This window comes from Gymnogyps californianus, chromosome 4 (assembly GCF_018139145.2).
Source record: "Gymnogyps californianus isolate 813 chromosome 4, ASM1813914v2, whole genome shotgun sequence".
NCBI lineage: Eukaryota > Metazoa > Chordata > Aves > Accipitriformes > Cathartidae > Gymnogyps > Gymnogyps californianus.
The window spans coordinates 65,614,322-65,639,972 of NC_059474.1; the positions used below are offsets into that span (position 1 = coordinate 65,614,322).

Consider the following 25,651-nt stretch of genomic DNA (forward strand, 5'->3'; position numbering starts at 1 on the left):
TTGATCTCAGTTGGTTGTGCTTTGAGGGCAGAAGTTGGATTAACTGATGTCTGGATATCCCAGGCACCTAAATTATTCTGTGATTCTGTCTTGCAAACTAAAAAAATGGGGGGAAAAAAACGAACCAAACTTTTTAAGACCTGTTGTCAATCTATATTTTGTTTAAATTAAACCTTTTGAAGTATTTATTTAAGAAGCTTCAGTTTCTTGTGCCCCCAAGTGACAGCCTGGCTGTCCTCAGTCTCTCTTCCTTCCCTCATTGCTATCTAATAAGTCGTCAAAATGTGACAGCTGATTAGGAGAGACCAGCAATGGTCCAAGGACTGGGGTACTCATCTGGGATCTGAAAAATGTTTTTTTAAGGCTGGGGAGATACTTCACCTGAGAAGAGTTAGCCATTTGCAAATCCAGCTCCAGCAGTGGCAGTCCCCACAGCAGTGGGGGTTTTTTTCTGACTCTGAAGTGCTGAAACCCTCCTGCTTAAGCTGCTCTCCTAATGACAAAGACTTGCACATCGTGTATCTGCATAGCATTCCTGCCTCGCTATTGCTTTCTTTGTTCATTTGGCCCTTTCCTGGCAGAAAAGGGGCTTGAGGGTAGGGTGTGTTTCTTTGGGGTTGTGTCTTATCTGAAAATGATAAAAGTCCCCTGATTAGAAAATCAATGAGTTCAGCTTCAACAAAATAAAAACCCTTAAAAGAAGCAAAAAGCCCCTTCCAGGATATGACACACTTGAAGGTAACAGCAAGAGGATGTAGACAGGAATTTTCTAGCTTGTTTTTCTGTAGTACCTCACAGAAGAGTTTTAATTCATACAATACAGTGAATGGCAGAATGGAGTTGAGATGAGTGGAGCTATTCTTCAAATAAAGCCAAGGGGGAAAAAAGACAAAACTATAATTTTTACCATGTGGGGTAAACTACATATTACAAAAGGCTGAAAGGTCTTGTGGTCACTGGTATCAAGTTATCAGAGTTAAGAGCCTGAATTAGGCTTCTAGGGAAGAGAGAGATGCTCTGCTTCCTTCTTGATGGAGCTCTAATATTTCTACAGTGCTTTGAATTTATAAAATGCTGTGAAATAAGAAGTAATTAGCTACTAACGTCAGCAACTGTAATACTGGTAGGTAGTTTGCCTCTTTTTGAAGACCCTCGCTGCAATCCGGGATGCTTGTCTTCCCTTCTAGGCTTTGCTGTTGGCCACCTGGGTGATGCTGGGCAAGTCATGGCACCCGTCTTCCATACCCTGTTTGTAACCTGATGAGATTGATACTGGTCTCTTTGGAGATGCCCTTATCAAAGTGTGTTGTATGAGGATTTCATGTTAATCTTGTTACCTCCACACCACAGGACATACATAGTAATCATCTCTTGCTGCCTTCTGTACTATCTCATTTACATATGAAATTTGCACTAAATAGCTAATTCTGCAAGCTTAGTTTTAAGTTAAAAAAATGCGCATGCAAGTGAGTGTTTGTGTAAGTGTGAAATCTATGCTTTGCTGGGAGTCAGGGGTTTTGTGTTACAGTTACTGTTCCCAGTGATGGATGTCTGCTGCTTGGATAACTTGTTCTTTTATTATTTTGTCCAGCCCTTGTGGGTTTCCTTCTTTGCGAATTGCTGTGAAATTGTCATCTTGTCTTCAGAGATGATAGTGGTTTACCTGCACTTTTAGGACTTCAAACAATTTCACAAAATGCTGGGTGTGGGTTTTGGTTTTGTTGGTGTGTTTTTGTTTTTTTGGGTTGGGTTTTGAGAGTGTAGTTTTGGAGTTCCTAATAGACATTGTCCATTATCAAGGTGACACCTCAAATCCCCAGTCATTTATGAGTGGTTGAGTCCATGATTATCTGATATAACAATGGTATTATCTGCTTACTTTATAATCAGAGCCGCTTGTTCTTTTGCGGTTTTCTATTTACAATCTTTCCTTTTTGGGCAAAGACAAAGAATGGGAAAAAACCAAACATTTTCTGATTATTTTTATATTTTTAAACTATGTACTTAAAGCTTCTACAAGCATATAATTTTATATAAATGGCCTTTTAAAATTATAATTCATTATTTGCCATGAATGAGGTATAAACTCTTCTGCTATCTGCTGACTACTTCGACAGAAGTTGGGCTTTAGAACAGAAAATTAGGAGGAATGTAATGTTGTTGCAGTGTTGGTAGAAATCTTAGCTATATATAGTCTGCTGAGAAAAGCTGAAGGGATCTTGGATGAATGTTTTTGCCTGCTGAATGCTTGGTTAATTACTGGCTGAAAGGAGTTGCAGGAGTAGTTTGTTTTTATAATTGTGCCAAGGAACGCCCAGAGCAAAGGACAGGTATTGCTGCTTTCTGAGTGAGTCTACAAACCGCCGTCAAGACTAGAGCCCAGAAGAAATTGCGTAACAATTTTTTTTTTTTTTTTTTTTTTTTTTTTTTAGTTTCTTAGCCTGCAATTTCAAGTATGGGCAGCTGCAAGTTTAGTAGTATACTCGGGTTTTCACGTGCTACATCTGTGCGGCCAGATGGGATTCACGTTTACATCTGGGTTCTATATTTGTTTTGAAAAATTTGAAGACTACGTGAGCCATTTTCTTTTGTTTCTCTACAAAACCAAAGAAAAAACCCCCCGCAGCCCCTGGGATGTGTCAGAGGGCAGGGAGCCGGTACTCGGGAGTAGCACCGGCAGCCACCACATCTCCCGGTTTCTCACGTGTGCTCTTTTTCTCTAGCCTTTTCCTCCCCCCTCGCTCCCACCAAGCCCAGGCAGCGGCTCCGCAGAGGGCTGCCGGGCTGCGGGGGCCGGGGCGCGGGCCCGTGGGCGCGGTCTCGGGCAGGGAACACCCCGCCGCCCCGCGGTGCCGCACCGGCGATAGGCTCCGGCGGCAGCGCCCCTCCGCTTCTGACCCAATCCTTCGGTTTTCCTGCCCTGACAGAACAACATGTCCATTTAAGGGGGTTGGGTCGTACCATGAAAACGCTGCGAAAAAGGGGTAGGTGTGCCCAGTGCGGGCAGCGGGGGGGGTGTGAGCTGCTGCGAGACCCGCTGGCCCAAAAGCGGCGGAGGAATAAAAGAGCAGTGGGCCCCGGCGGCGTGCGGCGCTGACGCTCGCAAGCTGCGAGCCGGCCCTTGGCTTTTCGGCGGGGCTGTGCGGTGTCCCCCCCCCCAGCTGAGGGTGCGAGGGCCGCATCACCCTCCCTGCCGGCCGGGAATGCATCGAGCCGGGGGAGGGCCCGGGTGCCCGGATGTCGATCAAAATGAGTGTAATCCAACCCTGCGCTAGCCAGCCCGGGCTCGGGAAACTGGGGCTCGGGCAGCCAGGGGCTCGGTGACATTGTAGAGGGGCACGTTCACGGGAACCGGGAAACGGGCAGGAAGGCAGCCGGCAAATGGAAGAGAAGATTTTGGCAGGGGGGTAGAGCCTGGACAGCTGGGGAAAAGAGCTCATGGATAGAGGACCCTTGGCAGTATAAACTTCACGATGGCTGCCCAGTCGAGGTACGGCATTAAACAACTTTGATCGCTGTTGGTGGATTTCATTGAGGGCTTTTCATAGTCCGGTGTTGTTAATGATGCCCTCCCTCCTTTTCAGGCACAGTTTGCTGCTGATTTTTACACTGTGTTTCACAGAAATGTGTCTGGTGACACGTCCAGGATAGATTTTGTTCGTGTATTTTGTTCACTGAAGTGTCCACTACCTCCTCTCGTCATGAACTTTCTTTTAAAAGGAAAAACGAAGTCTTATTGCTCCTTGTCAAATCTCTCCCTATCCAACAAGTTAATAGCTCCTTGAAATTTATTTTCTTCTCCCTTGTGGACTTGTCTATTATTTCTTTGTTGTTTTTCCCCCTGTAACTAGCCTAGTGTAAACAGGTTTCTGTGATTGCTTACAGCAATATTTTAAAAGGTTTATATTTGGTTGGATTGAAGAGCTAGCTGTATAAAATGGAAGCAGGTTGTGTCTGCTTGTGTGCAAATCTGCTGGATAGGTGGGAGGGTAGAAAATGGTTGTAGAGAAGAGTATGAAAAAGAAAGATCCAATGTAGTTGCTGTCAGGGAGCAAAATTCAAGCAAATATACCAATCTTGGTTAAATACTTTTCAACTAACTGTGTTTTTAAAGAAATAACTTCTTGCCTGCTGTCGGGGGGCATCCTGTCTAAAGTGAATTTCACACTCGGCATGGGGGAGGCAGCTTTTCTTAAGTCATAGTACTTGATGAAGCAGTGCTATTTAAGGTACCTGGTAAATGCCTTTTAGCTTTTACGATGCTTTAGTGGACATTTCAGAAATGCCGAAGAGAGAAACTCCTCTTTTTGCTCTTTAGTTCCATACCAAACAGCCACCCTGCTCCCCTTTCCTCCAGGCAGGAAAAAAAAATTAAAAATAGTGGCATATCCTACTCAGAAGTTTGGCACTCGCAGTGTATTTTCACAGTGGTGCTTTTCTCCAGGTTTGAAGCCAAGAGCTGGCTTTAAATTACAAACTGCAAAATGACAGAGCCCTGAGGTTTGGGGAGGAAGGACGGGAAGATTGATTGCTTCATTAACAGCTGAACTCTTCTCTAGCTCCGACTGCCTGCTCTCTCTGCGTGTAGGGAGACCGGGAGTACTTAACAAAGAGGCAAAGGTTTAATTTTTCAGCATCTTTTTTTCCTTTGTATGATCACTTATTTGCCTGATTTACTGGCCTGCATTATCAGCACCTTGCTTTAATAGACCCGCATGCTAAGAGAGGATACAGCATAAATCTTAGTGCCGCTGGCTGGCCTTGAAGCTTGGCTTGACTCCAAAGCCAGGGACGTGCTTGATGTCTCAGAGGTCGCACAGCCATTTTCTTGGGTGGCAGGAGGGCACGTGGGAGCCGGGTCCCAGCAGTAGCCCCCAGCCTCAGCAAACTGACCGAGAAAGGGCAAGGCTGGCACTGGGGTCAGCGAACCACATCCCTAACCTGTAAGGTGGATAGCGCAGAGAGTAAAGTTTTATACGTTGAGTAGTTCAAACTGAATGGAGGAAGATGGACCAAGGGCTGGGTCCATTGGGCTGAGTACTGCGGGGAAGGTGAAAGGACCGTGCCCCACACCTACCGTTTGAGACAGGCATGAAGACAAGATGTGCACCTGCCATTCTGTACCCTCCCTTCTGCTCCATCGTGTGCATTGGCTTTTGCTTTCGTCAGGATGCTGTGAGGCGCTCAAGCTGTAAAACTGCGTCAGAGCATTTCAGCATAGTGAGTAAGAAGGTAACCTCTGTATGCCTGAAGATCAGTGTGAAAGTCTCAGATTATTGCTCATTTTAAGACATATAAAAGAGAGTAGGAGTGAATATGGGCAGCAGAAATGAATCTCTTGCAGCAGAGAGGTTACATTTGCCAGAAAGCCTGGTGCTTGTGGTATTTCTGTTTTGGTGGCACAGGTCAGTAGGGGTATCCATGTCAGTCCAAGAGATTTGTGTTTTGTGGGTGTGTAGAAGCTTTTATTCAACAGTGAAGTATGAATTCATATTCACAATAAATAATTGGAGTTATACTGCGTGGGACTGAGAGGCCACACATCTCCAGAATTCATTTGCCAAAACGTGTCAGAGGGTTTACTCTGCAAGGTAGCTGACAAAAGATGTGGGTGAGCTTTTTGTGTTCATTTTTCCTTTGTAAAAAATACAAACGATTTCTGCAAGCTCAGTAAATTACTGAGGAGGTGGTATGATACAGAGCACTGTAGCATTTTGGGTATCACTCTGTATGAGGCCTTCGGGCACTCCTCCATCTGCTTGGGTTTGCTATTTCTCACATGCTGTATGTTTCAGCTAGTGAAAGTGATGTGACACTGGGGATGATGCTTGTTTTGTAACAAGAAAATCCTGCATCCTTTCTTCAGCTTCAGTGCTGTGGTCCTGGGCAGCTCACCTAGCATTTGGGTTTCACTATTTTGAAGGGTGGAAGGGTAAGGAAAACAAGGTGATAAAACATGCCTGTGGCTGCTCTTCAGCATTTTAAAAACTGTAACAGTGATGACTGAGAAAGTGATGTGCTAATGGATGCCATAACATTTTTTAAAATAGTAAATCTTAAGAAATTATTACATGGTGAGTTGGGTATGTTTTTGTTTCAACTGTTTGAGAATGATCAGTTTCTACCAATGGCTGCTGTAAGTAGCTTATGTCTAGAGCTGTTAGGTGGAGAAACTATCCTCCAGTTAGCGTTGTGTTGTGTATAATGCAGATTTTCTTATTTCTAAGTTGCTAGCTGAGCCATAGGTTTGCAGCTGTAGCTTTCTATGCACTCGCTTCTGGAACGCACGGATGATCTGATGCCCGTAGTGTCACCGGGCAACAGGGCTTGTGTCAGGTTTTTATGGTGTATTCAGGAACGTGTGAGCAGAAGCAGAATCGATCTGAATGAGGACAAGTTTACTTGTTGTGATATTCATCAAGTTCTGTTCAGCTGCTCTGAGATATAGCAGGACCCCTAGGCCTAGGAGGTGTGTGAGACAGACTGGCACCTGCGCTCGCTACCAGCTACTGCCAGCGATCAGTGAGGCACGAGGATATGGCTCCTTTGCTGACTGGTGGAGCCCATCTCTCTTCTGCTTCCTTCTTCATTAAAACATGTGCTCTACTGCAGCAATCGCAAGCTGAGGATCTTTAGATGAATAGCTGCTTTTTTGAAGATGTAGGCTGCTTGGGATAATTTTAAATTATCTGTAGACCCTGTCGGTTACACTTATTTAAAATTGGTGGATAAATAAATACTTTGTTGTTATGGATGCTAAGAATTTCCAATTGTCGTGTAACTTGCCTTTCAAAGTGGTCACGATTAGTATGGTTGCAGGTATGCAGAATGAATGCAATTTCCTAATCTTTGTGCATAGGTGAATACAGTAGCACAGTCAGAGCAACGTGAAATCCGAGTGTTGTGCTGTCATCCCTGCCGGGCTCACCTTGCTCTTTCTCCTGAGTCAGCCCTGCAGGAAGGGTAATGACGGACAGCACTCTGGGAAGCCCTCTGTTTCCACCCCCTAAAGCCAAGTCGTACCAGCTAAACGCAGAAGAGTCTTGAAATGAGGCTGTACCACTCATTTCGGTAGAAAAAGAAGGTGATGCTGTGCAAAACTAAAATGTGGCCATATCTGCATTTAAAACATGGTAAATGCAGCAAAACAGTTTCTTCTAAAGGGAATAACGCTGAGGCTTTTCCCTGAGGAGAAGCTACGTTGAATGATGCAGCTTGATTTCGTTCCATGTCGTTTCACAGCTTTCCAGGCCAGATCTAAAGACATGTTTCATAAATTGTTTGTTTCGTGAGTCCTGTTGATACAGGCAAATGCCAGTATTGGTGATGCTGCATTCCAGTCAGCTGATGTAGGTAAGGAAGGGCTGAAACAATGTCTTGTTGGAGTTTACCTGTCTACTGAAAGCTAAAACATCCAGTGAACGCCTGTCGGTTTTGCTCGTACACTGCTATTAGCCCTGCCTGTAGAAATACAACCCTGTTTTCTCCAGAACAAAATGCCTAGCTGATCCGTGGCATGTTTTGCGGGCTGCTGGGGATTTTCAGTTCAGAGTTCCGTATTGCCTGGACTTTCTGAACCTGGAGTCTATTGCTTTGGGGCAGGCCTGCAGCTGAAGCTCCCCCACAGAGAAGAGAAGCTCACAGGGAAGTGGATTTTTCAAGTGGGTTTGTTGGGTTTTGGATTTGGTGTTTTTGTTTGTGTTTTTTCTTTTTTTCAGTGGGGTTCCAAGTTGTAATAGGGCCTTGAAAACTTTGAAATACTATTGTCATGGTATACTTGAGCTGGTATAGAAGGGACTGTTTCCTTAGACTACCTAATTTTCCTGGGTCTGAATCTGTATTGTAGAGAGGCATCTTCTCACTGCTTTTTATGAGAAAATCATTTGCTAGTTCAACTGCAAGATGCAGCATGAATAGCAGGAAACAAGCTTTTAATGAACTTCATAAATTCTCCTCAGCGCTTTCCTTCTGAGTGTAGTCATAGTAAATGATGGCATGAAGCTTCTAAATGCCTTTAAGATATAATAGAAAAGCTGTCTCAGTAAAGTACATAGGAATGCTACAAAGACATTGTTCTTCATGAGGTGGACTACAGTGAAGCGAGGAGGAGTTCTCCACTGAGTGCACAGTGTCTTCCTAAGAACTGGCTCAGGCGCAGGGTGGTCGGGAGCGCAGAGGCTGGGTTACTGCCTAGCTTGTGAGCAACATGACAGAAGAGTAACTTTAATGTAGGCTGAGCTGGCCTGAGCCTCAAAAAAAATGGGAAAGTACTCATCCTGTTCAGGCTTGAACACAGCATGGAGATTTTTTTTCCCTGTGGAATGTTACAGTGAAAAAAGTACTGGCTATGTTATGTTTTGCAATTTTGGCTGCTGCACTTCATCTGTGTCCATGATAAAAATGAGAAGACACACGTAGCACTGGCTGGGGTGGAGCAACTGGCTGGGGCAGATATCGCTCCAAAATGCAGTGTTATCATAGGTGGATTAAGATAGAGCTGCATTGCTCCAGCAGAATGCTTTTACGGGGAACAGAAAAGAGCTACTGCATGTGTTATGGAGCAGGTTTTCCACAGTTGCATATTCACAGACAATTCGGGGAAGAGAAGTTGCATTCTAGATCTGTACAGAATCAAGTGGCTGTGGAAAGTGGCGAGAGGCAGAATCCTTCTCACTCATCTTTCCTCAGCTGTGATGGCTACTTTGTGCAGAGCTAGCCCCCAGCTCTCTTGCACGCTACTGAGGTGCAGAAATTGTTGATCACCTTATTTTACTGCAAAGGTTTTAAAAACTGCATTTCTTTTGCTGCTTTATTCTTGTAGGGGAAGGGAGAGGTGGCGGGCAGGGAGAAAAAGCAGGTGTGTGGGCACAAAACTGCATTTGAGGAGGTGCTCTGCTTACGTTAATTCAGTTTTCAGCATTGTCACGTTGAGGTGTCTAGGCAGGTTTGAATAGGCAACCTTCATCACAGGTGCCATATGCTTCATGAAGATGTTTGTCTTCTGGATTAGTTTAGGCTTAGATATTGTTCAGTGTATACGGTTGTCATTTTTAGTTGTACTGAGTGTTTATTGTACCAGGGACCTAAAGTTTTCCTTTAGAGTTGTTTTTGTAATGCTATCTGTCAGGTTAAGAGAAAATAATGTCCCCCCTTTAATTCTTAGAGAAAGTTCAACAAGCAAATTGTTAATGTTTAACCTCAGAGACAACAGTAAAACTCATTCTTGGAACTGTAAAAAATGTGAGTTTCGTTTTTGTACTCATAAAAAAAGAAAAAAAAAACAAAAAAAAACCACCCCAAAAGGCAACAAAGAACAACAAACACACCCCTACCCCCAATTCACCAAAACCTAAGCAGGAAGAGTACAGCAGAAGCCCTTTTTAAAAAGAAACAAGAGAGCCAACTCACAAGCATATGGTAGTATTTTTATTCTATACATTTTTTGCTTAGAATAGCATATACTGTGTAATCTATAAGCAGCAAATGATGTATTCATCGATGTATGAACAGCTCCTTCATGGCACAGTACTGTTTAGCAGCTGGTGTGTTTATGTGAGGTATGTGAGAGAGCATGAGTGCATGTGCCTCTTCCCTGAGCTGAGTTATGGGCATTACAGTTTGAAATATGGGTATCTGCTAGCATCTGAAATTGAAAGGAATTATTAAAATGTGTAGCAGTAAAGGGATATTTACATCTTTGGAGAGTTCTAGACATATGGAAAGAAATTGCTTTCAGTATTCTTGTGCTTCTGCAGTTTGTTAGATTGTGCTTAAAAAGATGTTATCGAGATAATTTGTCTTTGCAAGCACAGCTTAGAAACTCTCCCTCATAACTGGTCTGCAGCTATTTCTCAAGAATCCTCTACCCCCAGTAGGCTGTTTTGGAAAAATCATCCTATTTTGAAGACAGGGAATATGCTGGCAGTTTAGAAGTGCTTTGGTGAAATACTTCTCTCTTTTCCCTGTCCCCACAGCCCTCGCCAGAACAAGCTGTTCTAGTAAAAGTTGTTTTCCTGGTGCCAGTAAGCCTGTGGTTCTGCTGAGAACAGGCTGTCAGTCTAGGGACCTATTTCTTCATACCTTTGGTAAAATAACACGTGCTAACAGAAGGATAGCATGGGCTAGCCATGCTGTGGAGCAGGGAGGTTTGCTTGCTTTTTTTAAAGACTCCCTTAGCGTTGCCATTACCTAGAGGCCCCCATCCCTGATGGCTACCGTGTCTGTCTGTCACTGCAGCTTTGAGGCCTTGTTTACTGTGAAAAGTTTTGCTGGCATAGCTAAAAGTACAGGCAACAAATATACTGCAGAGGTGAGATAACTGTGTTGGCCAAAGCTTAGTGTAAACTCCACGATACCGGTGAATAAGGCTGGTTTTTCTGGCATATGGCTTCTGGGGGGATGGGTATGGGATGGTGGATGTAAGCTGTGTTGGCTAAAGAGTTCTTCTGGACCACTGTGTCTCCCTTCTTTGCTGAGACTCTGCAGACCCCTTGTAGTGGGATAGTCTGCTTTGTCCAGCAGTTAACTCTTTAACTGGTGAAAGAAAACACCCATCTCTGTCCGGTGGGACCATGATGTTTCCTGTAGTCCAGCCTGAAAGTCTCTCTTCAATTTTACTGAAATGTTACACCCACCTTTTAATGTTGTTTTTAAAGTTAATTTTAGAATTGTCTATCTATATAGATTTTTAAAAGCGCTAAAACCCCTGTGGCTTATATAGATAGAAAAATGAAGATGCCTCATGCATAAATCACTGGGTTCATAGTATGTGCCTCTTTTAGAGAAGCTCGTTTTTTCCATTACTAGTGCAATGTAGTCTGACACGAGGAATGCAGTTACTTCTCTGTTCCTGCTGGGTGTCCTTTTGCAAAAATAATTTTAGTACAAAAAAAAAAGTAGTACAGCTACTCTTCCCTTTTTTTTTTTTTTTTTTTTTAAAACCATTGTGTTGCATCTTCAGTGTGTGAGTGAGGTGATTGCATTTGGTTGTGGTACTTGTTTTCGGGGGAGCATGGAGAGAATGGAAAGCAGTCAGTAGAAATAACATGATGATACTTGATGTTGTACCACGTTGTCTCTTGTGATTCTTGTGCTAAACAGTGATTACTGCCTGAGTTAGCACATGAGAAATAAAACTCATAGCCCTTCTCAGAGAAGGCTGTTTTGGGGCCTGCCTTCACTGGTGTGATACCCGGTTGTGGTTGGTCTGTTTGCCGTTTCCTCGCTTGTGCCTCTCTTTAGTATTTGCTACCAGAAAGCCAAGCCCACTTGTAAACTCTTCAGTCGCAGCCTGGCTTGCCGTTAATTCTCAGTCTGTGCTGTAGGGTGATCTTGGCTGATGGACACCCAGATTTGAGGTACTTCCCAGCCTGGAGAGGGAGCTTTGCTGCAGGATGCTTTCCCCATGGTTGTCTCTTGTGCAGGCTGATAAGTAACTTATGTCAGTACTCAAAGCATTGCTTCTCCCTTCAAAAATAGTTATCTGGTTATAAAGCGTTAAGAATGTCAATTCAGAAGCATGTGGAGTTTATATGTTTTTTTCCCTATGTCTGTGAGTATGTTTTATGCACATTCATTTTTGAAAGCTCATGATTTTCAACTTGTTTAGATGCTCTGTGTCTCAGAAATGTTTAAATATATGAAGTTTGGGAGTTGATTTTGGGTGTCTGATTTAACACATGATATTCTATAACTTTCATAACACATGATATTCTATAACTTTCATAACACATGATATTCTATAACTTTCATTCTGGAAACAAGATGAATGAGTCCCTTAATATTTAAAGGGAATGTGATCTCTTTGCCGAGGTTTTGGAACACCGTTAATGATCTTTTTTGTTTGCAAACCCCTATCCATATTACATGGGCTGGCTTCAGCAAACTAATAATAGGCTTTCTTTGCTTAGCTAGTGTTTGTGACCCTCCTAAGAGGAAATGCCTGGTTCTATGTAATGGACTATAGGAGTAGAAAACTAGTCTAGAGCTTAAGAAAATTCTGTGTAACTGCCCAAATCAGGGAGAGACAGAAAAATAGGTAGAATTGTGTTCTGTTCTTTGACAAAGTCTAATCTGCTTTTAGAAATGCCGTAATAACGAGATGCGGTATTCAGAGACATGGGGGATTTTTCCCATTGCGTTCTGCGTGAAAAGCAGTTGACTCATACACTGAGGCATTAAAAATAATAGACCAAAAAAACTTCCTAAATTGGCTGACTTGGAAAAATTCAGTAACTCAGTGTTTCGCCTTTGAAAAAAGGGTTTTGGTCATTTAGTGAATTAAATGCGACAAAGCTTTCTCTTGCAGTTCTTGATCTATTTGTAACAAAAATGGCACCAGTACTCCCAGCCTTTTCTATTAAAAGCATATGCTGATAAAGGAATACTTGTATGGCTTCTGTTCTTCTAGGTATAGGGAATTTTTAATGTCATCAAGCTATTGGGATAAAAATGATGTGATATATGAAGGAGCTGGCAGAAATTCTTCCCTGCTGGGAAAACCCAGAGTTCGTAAGTTAGATGGTACAATGTAATCAAGGAATAGCAAGTAAGAAAGCTGAAAGAGAATATGGATGACACTAATAATGGTGTGAAGATGTGCCATCTAGCTGTAACAGGTGCTGGAGAGTTTTTTCCATAAGTTACCTGTGGAAAAAAAACCTTATTTTTAGCATATCATTCAGCAAGTTTCATTCGGGGGAAAAAAAACCCTTTACTTTCTAGACTTTCTTAGCAGGATACCAGTGTTTGTATTGAGCAGTTTTGTAGCTTACTAGGGAACCATTAATAACAGCTGAAGGGAAAGTTACTAGCTTAAATTCATCTGTCACAAAAATTAATATCTCTGACTACAAAGGTGTGCTTAAGGTTTTGTTGTGAATAGCTATACATTTTATCTGCAGACTGCAGCCTGTACAAGAATAAGCCACGCTAGTAACTCATTCTTTATCAAAGACTTTCTATGCAGATACATGGAATTGTGCCTACAAGGCAGCCTAGCCAGTTTGGGATGAAGAATTTAACTTGGGAAAGGCGAAGAAAAAATGTTAACAGCTTTTTTTCAGCAAAGCCTAGACTTTCCCTCTGAAGTTGCCCTTAACTTTTTGTTGATGTTGTTCCCTCCTCCTTCCAGACCAGCTTCAAACTCTTGGTGGGTAAATGGGATGACCTCAACCTTGGTTCTGAGCGAGCCAAAATGAGACAGCCCCGAACTGGAATTTCTGTACCTACCTTAGCATGTTGCTGAGCATAGTGTAGTGCTGTTGCTTGGTGCTGCGGTGCACGGATGGTGCAACTCTGCACAAGTAGGACCACAGCAGATTGAAGTGGATGGATGAAATTGTCAGTCTGCAGAAATGATAACATTAAAACTTGGCTCCCAAGCTGGTTCTTAAGTTCCTTGAATATGTGAATTAGTCTGGTTCCTAATGATTTGGAAAGTGTGTTTTCTTTCCAAGTCACTTAAGTAAACTGAACGAACTGACCTACAGTAGATAGGTTTCTCTCATTACACATCCCTTTTTCATCTGTCTTTGGAGGGACAGACTGAATTTACATGCAGGGAGCCTATTGCTGTTCCTTTCTCTTACAATGTAGACAGCTGATGTAGTCTAGCACTGCGTTTCACAGCCAGCACCTTCTTTCTGTAGTTCTTAAATAAATGAAAGCAGTTTGTAATTATAACACAATCTGATAATTGCAACCAAAAGCTTCTCAGGCTCTGTGCTGGCAGCTGTATTGGTGTGTGTTGATGTTGTTTCGCTATTTGAACAACTTGTGAGAGAATTTGTCATGAAAACTTTGGAACTGTGCTATTTAAAAACAAAACACAACACCCCAAACCAAAGAAAAAGACAACCACACACACAAAAAAACCACCTATCATGTAATGCTTATAAAGCCAGATGTGATCTGGGTTAGTTTTTAAATCTAATGCACATTTAGTTGACATTCCGTCCTTTGGGCTGAACCTTGTGTCATTTTGTGGCCAGATACAGTTGTTTCAGTCCTTACCCTAAGAACTGATGTGGTGTCTGTGCTGTACTTAATTATAAAGAGACATGTATGGAGTGTGCGGTGTCTCAGTCAAGGGTCTTGCATTCAGTACCGTTTCTGCTCAGCTCCCTTAAGAGTGCTTATTCCTGTAGCTTTCTGATTTGGCAGTAATCATTTGTGCTAGCTGAAACAGTGGGGAGGGGGAGAAAAAGTCTGTTTTTCAGCCATAGCAAAAGAAAAACTCAAAAGTCATGTTTAAAAATATCCCCCCCCTTGAAAAAATCTGATAGAAATGCCGTATAAAAGACGGTATTGTGAAGAAAACTCTTTTCTTTCTGTGTCCAAACCCCATCTTTTGCTTTTCTTTTGATGGATTTCTGTATTAGCCATCCTTTCATTTTTTCCTACAGTCCATTACTTTCTAGTTGTTAATTTGGTGGGCGAGGGGTGTCATGCATGGGGCAGAGGAAAAAGCATGCAACTTATGGACAGGGGAAATACTGGGAAAATTACTTCTTTACTTCCCTGTTCCTTTGTACATTGATTAAATATCAAGTTAATGGTTTCCTTCTTTAAAAATTGCTTCCTTGAAAATGGGCCATCCTCCTCCCTCTCAGCCTAATGACGGAAATGTGCAGATGATATTGATATAAGCTGTGTTTACTTGAGTGTAACAACTTTAAAGACTGTTTATGTACAGTAATCTGCCAAGCAAATAATGATTTGGTTTTGTTTGTTCAATATTTCTTTCTTTCCCCTAGAGAAGTCCCTGAACACACAAGAACCAGAGTGTGAGGGCTGAAGAACCAGTAGCAGTCACTGGGGTTAATCTGATGCGTTTAAAAGGTCTTTAATTAAGTCATGCAGTTTTCTTAGAAAGTCCTTGAACTATTCTTTCACCCCTTCCTCTTCTCTTTCCCTTTGGTGAGTAAGTGCAAATAAGATGGAGTGCAGGTGAGGTGCAGGCACTGACTAGATAGAGATCTTGGATCCTGCTGATGCGCAGCAAAGTCTCGATGGAAAGTAGGAAACCAGAGGAGGGTTGAAATGGTTTGTGCGAGTTCAGCCTGCTGAGGGTGTGCTGGAAGCTGAGGTGGCGGCAAGAAGCAACGCGCCAGGGCTCAGCAGGGTGTATGTGCAAGGTGTTGTTACAGCTGCTGCTCTGAATTTCATGGGTTCTCTGGGTTTTTCTGCGTCGGTCTCATTCAGGGCCAAATCGTAGCCTTCAGTATGTACGCTCAGTTCCTGCTGATCTATTCCCTCCGCATCTTTTGAGAGGCTTAAGCTGTGTATTATAAGGCAATGAACTACTTTGGTGAAAGGAGGAATTTAGACCAGTATCTGGTTTTCAAGTTTCGTTTGGTTTTAAGATTTCAAGTCCAATTCAAGAAAGCATTCCTGTTAAAGAGCCATGCTCAAGCTCAAGATGAATTCTTGACCTGGAGCTTTTACGTGGAGGATGGTTTTTTGCATGTGTATAAGCAGGTGCTCAAAATGGGTTCCTGATTCACAGCTTGAAACTGAGGACTGACTTCTACATGTGTGCATTGACAGAGAGAAAAAGAGATGTGGGAGAGGGGAGGGATGTTAACCTTACCATTTCCTTTGTTCTTTCTCTGTTGTGTGTATTGCTACAAGCATCATATTTCTAAGTAGGGCTGTGTTAAGTGAAAAAATATGGGGCTAAGGCACAATATGCTGGCTGGGAAGGATTCTAAGAGTTGTTCTGAGGATGGATAAAAGGAAAGTTTCAGGTGAAATAGGAAAATGCAGAAATGGTGACTCTCTGTTCTTTCCTTCCTCTCATTTTTCAAGTGGCTTCCAGAAATACTTATGCATAACAAGTCTGTTGTTACTACTACTGTTGTTACTGTTGTTGTTTGTTGCTACTCTTTTGTGCTTGCATGTTTAGTAACTGCAGCAACTAAGCAATTGAGATGGAAAAGATACAGAATGTATTAGAAAGTGTGTGCTGAGATTTTAGGGAGATGTAGCTATCCTGTGGTTTAAAAAAAAGCTATTCCAAATCCCTATGATCAGCTTGCGTTTTCTTGAAAATACCTAGCTTTCTACAGATGGCTTGGCTGGATGTTACTTGGGTTATTTGGGGTGTTAGCTGGTGTTGGAGTTGTTATTCATCGTGTTTGTGGACGCTTCATTAATGAATCTCTAGGACAGCAAGAGACTACAGAGAGATGAAGCAATCCAGAGGAAGCGCGTCCCCGTGATGACGCAGGAAGCTGTCTGGTTGGAAGCAGGTTGTTCAAGAGGCTTACCACGCTTGACACTGGATGTAGCTCTAGACAGACAGAGTCAGGGGGCAAGAGAAAATGCAGCAGCCGACGCGGAAGAATTTAAAACCTTCTTCAGAAGTTTGATGCAATGATTACTCTAGGGCATCTGCTTGGTCCCTCGGAGAGCAAAGCACAGACTTACTGCCTCGTGCTCAGGGCGATGAATAAGTGTCATTGGGAACATGCGTGGGAGGGCAGGAGATGAGGAACCCCAGGGAGAGGCGATGCTGATTCATTCTCCTTCCAAACTGTCTGTTGCCACCGTGGCTTTGAGGACAGGGACTCGAAGAGGCCGTTGATACCATGAAAATACTCGTAAGGGCAGAGGCTCTGATGGGTTTTATCAGAGAAGGTGATGTATCCCTGGAAGACGTCCTGAGTCACTGCTGAGTGGACAAAATGCTGCATATGCCTGGTGAGACTCCTCCCGTGTATTCCTGCAGCACTTTGGTGTAATTTTCCGGCCTTGGTCGCAAGCTTGGCACGAAATCACCACCATTATTGTCTGGGCAGACGTGACTTCCTTCGAGAGTGGTAGTTTCCCCAGACAAAAGGACAGCCGGTTGAGAACAGCCTTGGAAAGATACCAATCCCTTAGAAGGTTAAAAGTGGAAACAAAATGATACAGAGTCTGGAAGCCAATGAAATAGAAGAGCTATAATGTAATTAACAAGTACTTTGACTAGTTGCCTTTTACCAGTTGGCTGTCAGGTTTTCCTCCTTGAAGAAGGAAAGAAAAGTTGCTGTGATGTGACTGTATGTTCTCATAGCTGAGACAGGCACATTTTTAATAAGACTAAAGTTGAGCTTCCCATCTAATTTCCATTTACAGGAGTTGCATTGAACGTCTGTTCACTCCACATGCTTCCTGCCAAGGTCTGAGGGGGAGCATCTTCCTCATTTGTCACAGCCTTTTTAGTTTGCAAGGGCTTCACTGGTACTGGCCATTTCCAAGGGCTGAAACTTTGCACACATGACAAAGCAGGGGGCTTTCACCAGTAACCTCCAGTTCTCAGGCTTAAAATGGATCAGGCAGAGGGCAAGGACTTGGGAAAGAGCAGCAGAGCTATGCTGCAGAAAAAGAAGGAAGGGGGGGAAGCCAAAACCAAACAACAAACTGTGACATGGGGGGATAAGGGGAACCACCCACAGACATGGCAAACATATTCCATTGTCTAGTTTTCTTGGTGGTAAATGTATTGACTGAGGCTGCATGAACGCTGGAGATGTCTGAAATACTTGAATTCCCGAGCCCCACATGCGTACTGAAATGTAAGGGACAGGAGTGGTCGCTTTCTACGGAAGTAAAACTTCCTTGACATTTCTTACTGTGCTCTTAGAGGCACGAGCAACGATGCTGTGTTTACAGAGGAACTCATCCCGCACATAGGTGTCTAGCCAGTGACTCTTCCCCAGTTTCACCCAAACTCCTGACAGGCAGTCAACTCCTCCATTGCTTACTCCACATTGGCCCATCTGTAGTCATGCTACCTGTCCTCTCCCTGGTTTTGGGACCCCGCATGAGAGGAGGGTGTCTCTTGTCGACCCATAAGCACTGCCTGCCCTTCCTGGGCTGCTTCACAGGGGCTCTGCCTGACAGGCATCTGCTCAGTTGCATTACGTTTGTTGCTCAGTTGTTTAACAAAGTGCTTTTAATGGAAACGTAAAACCGGATAGAAATACAAAGCCTAATGGAATAATCTCTTAATTGCAGTGCTGTAAATGACTATTCAGCACATGATTACTGTACTTGCAGGGGGGACAGTGGGGAGGAAAGAATATTGAATGAAAGACACTAAACACTTCAGCTGCTAAGAATGATGATTTATTGCCAATCTGAGTATCAGGCTAAGCAGGGCAAATAAACTGACGATAGTAAGTGCTTTTGGAGGTAGAAATTGCCTCATTCAAGGTATTCACTGTGTGGGACGTAAATTCTACCAGGATAAATGCACAAAGAGCGATTAATTAGTAGTGGCGAGATACTCATGCATGCACTGTCCTTAGGCAACCCAGAAAAAGTATTAATCAGCACACTGCCCAATTATTGGCAGATAATTCCTGGTATGTAGTAGTTAGCCATTTCAGCTAGAAAATGCATTGTCCCTCTTCCTCCCTGTAAAAATCATGGCTTTAGCTGTGTTATGTGGTTCACAAAAAAATACCTCATGTTTTTAAGCAGCAAAGGAGATGTTCTTAAAGGCACATTCACATTATCATTTTTTGGTATTGCTGCAAGCCTTTCAAGACACATTAGTCCTTATAGAAGCTGTGTCCGTCTTTCAGATATCTCACCTAGGTTAGGCAGCAGCAGGTAAAAAAAGATTAGCTCGGTATTGAGCTGGCAGTTGATCTGGTTTGCAGCTGTGTGCTCTCCAGAACAGAGCATGGTTATTGGGGAATGTGTGCTCCAAGGGCACATGCTGCTCAGGGAGGCAAGTGCTTTGGAAGTGGCCTTGCTGGTTCCCACCAGCACTCCCCTTTCCCACAATTTACTGCATGGTTTCCCCGTGCTGCCTAAGAACAAGGACGCCTGACTTCACCTGCTTGCAGAAGCCCCTCTGTTGCTCAAGCCTTTCTTTGCATGTTTGGGACATCCCACGTGCCTGTAGGACTCTCTCTTTCTCTCTCTGGCGCACACAGACGCAGACCGAGCACCATGCCCACACCAAGCAAGTCGGAGAGATTTCCAGTGTTTGCAGTGGGTCTCAGCGCTGCCAAACCCACGCTGCTGTCCCGTGGGAACTGGAGCTAGCTGTTGCTTTTGATCTGAGCCAAAGTGTGATGTTCCCACTGCCTGCACGCAAGTGTTGCTAACAGTGGTAAAGCTGAGCAGTTCACTGTTTCTCACCCGGCTTCCAATACTGAGGGAAGGATAGGAGCTTTTCAAATAGAGGTTCAGATGATGCGAGGAAAATGATCTTTTTTTCTTCTTTTTTTTTTTTTTAATTGGAAAATTAGAAAGATGTTGAATAAATGTGTTCAGAATTGAAGGGAAAAAGTATTTGTAGCTCTTTAAATTATTATTCTTTTAAAGGAGTAGCTTTTTGTAGTTGCTAAAAGTAAAAGCTTGTGTAAAATGAACTGCATGTAAATATTTTTAAAAAGCAGGAAAAAGGAAAGATAAGATACTTCAGAGTGTATTTTGGAGCGGCATATGCTTTGCAATGTGCATTAGGCATGCATCGGTACCTGCCTAATGCACCCTGTCATGGATTATTGCTCTTGCATAGTTTGAACGCTTTCCAAGTACTTTTGAATGACAATGAGATGCTTTGTTATATAGACATCAGGCTAACGATTTGAATGCAGTTTGAAACTCCAGCATAGAGAGGTACTCAGATACGGAGCATGTGCGCCTCAATAAAATTGAACAACAGTTACAAACCATAGGAAAATTAGCAGGTGCTTGTGTGTATAGATGGAAAAATTAGGAAATACTTCTGGAATAATTATAGTCTGGCAGAAACTGCAGGAAAGATTTTTAAATAGGCTTTTCAGCATATAAACAGATCTTTTCTACAAACATTGCTAATCTCTTTCTGTTCCTACTTAGTCCTTGCTATGCAGATAAGACTTGTCCGACCTGTTGCTCAGTACATGCTGTTATGTAAGTGGAAAACTCAAAAGAATAGGAAACCTTTTCATTCGTGTGTGATTTGTTTGCTGCTAATTCCTGTGAAAGTATGAAAGAATTTAGGTCTTTAATATTCTTTAATTTTTTCTTAATCTCAAATTAGTTACAGTACTGTCCTGTTCCTATTCATAGCACGTTAGGTCTGATTTAGTCAACTGTTTGGGAAGGATTTTACACAGAGAGTATGTTTCAAAAAAAAATATTATAGACTTGCTCATGTGCTTAATAGGTTGCAGGGCGTTAAAGGTTCAGGAGGCAGAATTGCACATATCCATATTTCTGAGACAGTTTCAATTGCTCATATTTGTAGGTTTTGCTTTTGTTATGCTTCATAGCAAATTAAACCCCTGATAGCATTTGATGTGTAGTTTATTCTTTAAACAACTTCAGGGTTGCAGTCACGAAAGGAACAAATGCGAAGGCTGATGTTACATTCCTTTTTACGTTGGGCTTTATTTGCGTTCAGCTGTTGGGCTTCAGGAGTACATGTTAACCTACAGCTGGGATGGTAGCAGAGGGTGTTCTGACTGCGCAGGAAATAGGAGGTGAAAGGCTCTTAGGCTCTGCAGCAGTCTCACTGCCAGCCTTGCAAGCTGTCTGACAGCATTTAGGAAAGGCTAGGTGAAATCAAGTCTTTGAAAAACATAGGGTTTTTTCGAAGTGTTTAAGGGAACGTGCTTACATGCTTTACAATGGTACAGATGGTTCTGTTGCCTCAAGAGGAGAATTGACAAAAGATAGGTTGTGATGTATGTGCATATGTTTGTGTGTCATGCAAAGCAAGATGAAGTAACGCTGATAACTGGTGCTCCACCTGCATGACATGGTGTGGGGAGTGTGCAGGGGCTCTTTGTGGAGAAATGGTGCTGAAGTTGAGCTGCATGTGAAGTGAGGATGTGATGCACTGTGTGGCGATAGATGTATGATGGGGCACCTGTGGACTGCACGGCAATGCGGCTGATGGACTTATGAGCTGCTTGGCAGAACATGGACAAGGTCAGCTTGACAGCAGGCTCCTATGGAAAACCAGTGATGTATTCACTCAGCTGGATGTACAGGGGTGTTTAGCTATGTGAGGAGGAGTATTATGTGAGAAGAGATTTAAAATGCAGACATGAAGCAGCTGCTCACTAAACATTTCAGTTTCTTTTTTACTAACTATATATCTTGTTAAAAATCTTCTTTGGTGTAGTGGAGACCAATAATTTTTTTTTTTTAAATAGCATTTAGGAAGCCAGTTCTATAAAATCAGTGAACAAAAGGCACGTCCACATGAATAATTTTAATGTAGTCTTAAAGTAGAAAATTTATTGCATTTGACTTCTTGCACCTGCAGTAAGCATTTATGTATTCTTGAACTGAGGTAGAAAAATAGATTGTAAGACTTTAACTTGCAAAATGATTTCACATGGAAAATTAAACATTGTTTTTTTTCTGAAATGTAATAGCTGAGATAATCTAGATTTTTTTTTTTTTTTTTTTTTTACTTTGCTGTAGCCTACTTTTTTCATAAGACCTTTTAACTGAGATAGTTCTTTGAAAGGCTTATCATTTTTATGAGGACCCTGGGAAAACAGTAACTGGGTTGGGGGGGACCATTGGGCTTTGCTTTACTGAGTATTTCTGTGCTAGGTCAGGAATAAAATGTTTGAGCAGTTGGTGTGAAGAAACAGTAGGTCTAAGCAATCACGGTTTCATTTCCTACAATCAGTAAGATGGAAATAAGTGTGTGAATCAAAATCTTGTAATTGTGTGAAAAAATGAATTAAAATAGGTCTGGGAAATTAATATTAAAGGCCAAAACTGTTTTTCTTGATCCCTTGATTATTTGGCTCTTTCTCAACCAGTAGTAGTTTGCAACAGCCTTTTTACCTAATCTCTCAGATCTCCAGGATTTGCCAGTAAAAGACATTCTTTTGGAGCCTATTTTGAAGAATAGAAACCTGATTTCATATTTACATTCCATTTTTTTGTAGATTGCTACTGTGAATGCACGTTTCTCTCGCTGCCTTTAAGCCTATTACCAATAAATTGATTGTACTGAACAACAATAACAACAAAAAAGATATTTCAAGGCAAAAGCAAATGAACAGGTAGGATAGGTCTTATATAGGGTAGAATGTAGGTTTTACCCTGTGCATTTTCCCAGGCAAACCTAGAACAGTTCATCTGAGGTGTGGGATTTCTGCCACTGAGAGAAGGAATTCAGAGGCAGATGGGTACGGTGGGAGATTTCATGCAGCACTTCACTGAAGAAAGCCTTCAGACTGATTGGGCAGCAGCTGATAACCACTTCTGTCTACTCAAGTATGCCTTATCAGCGTTAGAAACAGTGATATTTTGCTAGTGGTGAGTTGATAAAACATCACAGTCATAGTCTCTCTGTTTCCGCTGGGTAACAACTTCTCACTCTGCTGGGCAGTTGCGCACACACGTGCATAGCGAAAGACTATCCCTGCTCTGAAAGGCTTGCTGCTTACCACGTAGTAGTTACCCTGTTCCTGCGCTCATATAACTGACTTAAAGAGCCGTAACAGAAAGATTTGGCATAGAGATAATAGCTGAAGCGGTGCACTGAAGTGCAGAGTGCTAGAGGATCCAGCCGGGCTTAACAAAACTTGAGTTTTGGCACTCTTCCACCGATTTTACTTCAGTCACATCATTTTCCTGAGTTGGGGTTTGTAAGCTAACACTTGATTTAGATTTATTTATGTGTGTCAGGCTGACTTAAACAACTGGGAGAAGTGTGCGATTGTTTTTATTATGAGTGGCATGTAGATAATCAAGAGGGAGAAACATTGTGGGAGGGGATAATGCTGCAGGGCAGTCCGTTCCTGAGTGGTGAGAGTATTTGCAGGTGCTGTAATCCTGATGGAGAGCAGAAGGTGTCGAGCTGGGACTCCAGTGGGTGTACTCACCTTAATTTTTCTTATTGCCCTCATACTGTCTGAACACTGACTTATCCAAACAGATTGCCGCTGTGCTGCTCTAATGTGGCCACATTTGAGTTCATTTATACATTCTTAATTCACAGTAGTTACTAAGTGCTTTACCTCTGTTTTCATCAAGGGGGAAAAACCCCCACCTTGCAGCAAGCTCCAGGTGCTGCAGAGGCAGGATAAGTACCACTGAAACAGTTACTTAAACAGCAGCTGATGCATAGTAACTTGTTACTCTGCTGCCAGCATGCCTGCGCTTGCCCTGTGGCAAGTTAGGAATATATACAAGGTTGCTTTTTGTTGATGGGAGACTGTATGACTGCCTTTGACTTTTAAATCCATAAAAATGGGAAATAAATCCATAAAAATGGGAAAAGGTCACTTCTGAGAAGAAGCAGATCTTGATCTTGTGTTCAGGATGGGTTAGCATGTGAAACAGCTGGTTTAAAAGCTGAACTCTGGCTATAGGAAGATTTATCTTAACTGTAATACGTTTTTAACAAAATCAGACTGTAGGTAGCACACTGAAGTAGAAGACTGGTTACTTTTTCAGAAGGCTGTGTACTATGACAACAGTTCTTTTGCAACCCTGGGTTACTACAGTACATCTGTGGTTACTTAAACACACACTTTTTCCTAGTGAGATTTGATCCTAGGTCACTTCCTTTTAAAGTTACCTTGCATCTATGTTCTATTGTAATGTTTAGACTGGGTGGAGCAAGATCAGCCCTGGAAAGTGACTGCACCTTGTGTGAATGTGTTTTTCAACTGTCTCTGTCTTCCTCGTCCTTATCTGAGGAAATCAAAATGAGAGCACATCATTAGAGATAATTTCTCCCTTGCCCATTGATGCTTCTTTTTTTGGTGGGTTTCTCAACATCTGGCATTATTCTGGAAGAAGAAACCCTGGAGAAAATTCTGTGACTGACTTCTCCCCATCTTTTTCCTCTCTCGCTTCCCTATTATTTCCACACATCATTTCTGCATTAATTCTAGAGGCATGCGTGACACTCAGTGAGGGCTTTGTGACAATATTTTTTTTCATGTGTAATATTTGGTAGAAGTCTGGGCTTTGATCTGGAAATATGTCACACTTCTTACGTGGGGAGTTCTGCTGGCTTTAGAAGGCAGGTAAAAATATGTTCATCTTCATGAGTATAACTGCTAGTAAGGTTGCTATCCTAGGGTGCATGGCACTTGGTAGGTAAAAACACAAAAAAGGAATAGCCATTTTTTGTCGTAAAGGTGACTCATAGGCTTTTAGGGATATCTTTCCATACTGTTGGTAATATGTTGTTCATAACTGGGGAGAGCTTGCTACTGGGGCATAGCTTTATATGAGATGTCATTGTATGTGCGTATGAAGTGTTTGATCAGAAATGACCCCCTGTGGACAGAATTTTAAATGTAAAATTGACTGCACCTTCTGTATAAAAGTCCTTTTTCTGCACTCATTTTTCATAGAACTGTCTTGAAGGGAAAAAAAAGTAAATGGAATTCTTGTGTTGATTGTCATACTATGCTCTACTGGAAAAAAATATTGCTTTGTTTTGTGTTTGTTATCTTAGAATAATGAGCATGTGTTAGAGTTTCTTTAAAAAAAAAAAGATGATGTCAACTCAGGAAACATCCTTTTCAGGATAGGAGAAGGGAAAGGAGAAGAATGGAAGGATATAAAACCATCTATCAAGTATATGCCCCTCTGTAAAGTAAAGAAACCTGTTTAGCAATGTCTTTTACCTGCTTGTCCACTTAAGGTCAGAATCTGCCTGTTTCTGGCTGTTTCTTAGGCAATCCAGTTGAATTTCTAAGCAACATAGTACATGCGAAGAGTGGTGAGTTACTACAGTAAGTCTGTGCATAGCAATTTCCAAGATGTTTACAGCCATTAGGTATGTCAGTGAAAAGTTCTGTTCTGCTCGCATGAAGAGTGTTTTGTGGCCTTGAACCAACAATGTTTCCTAACTGGTTCAGCTCAGCTGCCCTTAGCTTGATTCAACCAGGCAGCTCGTGTCTTTTGGTCATTTGGTGGGCCTGCTGGGACTTAGAAGGAAGATGAAATGTTGCTGATGCTTGCTCTGTCATGTAGAAGCACTCGAGATGGTGGCGTGAATGCAGATGCTCTAGGCTGTGTTATGTAGCATGGCTGTTCTCATTGGAAAATAAGCTAACATGGAAGGAGTTTGGCTCAGCACAGATGAACCATCAGGAAGATCACATCTAAGGCTTGTCAGAATGGGGCCTAAGCTAATGCAAGATGACACCAAGACAAATCCAGAAGAAAGAAGAATGATAAATGAAACTCGAATGTGATCCTGCAGTCACTGTAGTGATGGATGGTGCTTAATGAAGGTTACGCTAGGAGTCTTCTAAGAAGTCCTTTCTAAATAGCTTATGAACTTGCATGCTGAAGCAGGTTTTGGGAGGGGGGTGTGACGGATGCACTTGTCCACCCCTTAACCAAACTATCAGTAGTTTGGTACAGGCTCCGAAGGAGGTAAAGGCCTGAGCCATAGCTGGGCCAAGAACTCCTCTAGGAAACCGACAAAGGAGCAGAGCACAGTGAGCACTGATGGATGTGAGCTTGGAACACAGATCATGCAATTAACACATGAATAGTGGGTGTTTTTTCCAAGACTCATTTATCGAGGAACAAAGAAAGTTGTGGGTACAAGGAGTCTCATGCATACCTCTCCCATAGTATGCAATTTAACTATAAGCCAACCACTTTATCCCATAAATATGACAGCCTAAGTGAGCCTTCTTTGAGCTCTCCCCGCTAGGCA

At 42.4% G+C, this 25,651-nt stretch overlaps 1 protein-coding gene across 2 annotated transcripts in view; it reads left to right on the forward strand.

The window, feature by feature from the left end:
* Positions 1 to 25,651, forward strand: part of AFF1 (ALF transcription elongation factor 1) — a 120,430-nt gene that overhangs the window by 14,973 nt on the left and 79,806 nt on the right. The window contains exon 1 of one of the 2 annotated variants that reach the window (XM_050895325.1): positions 3,321 to 3,490. The exons of the other annotated variant lie outside the window; for it this stretch is intronic. Coding sequence (XP_050751282.1) covers positions 3,474 to 3,490 — 17 coding nt within the window. The 5' untranslated portion in view covers positions 3,321 to 3,473. Of the gene's footprint in view, positions 1 to 3,320; positions 3,491 to 25,651 lie in introns of those variants that run through there. 2 annotated transcript variants of the gene reach the window in all.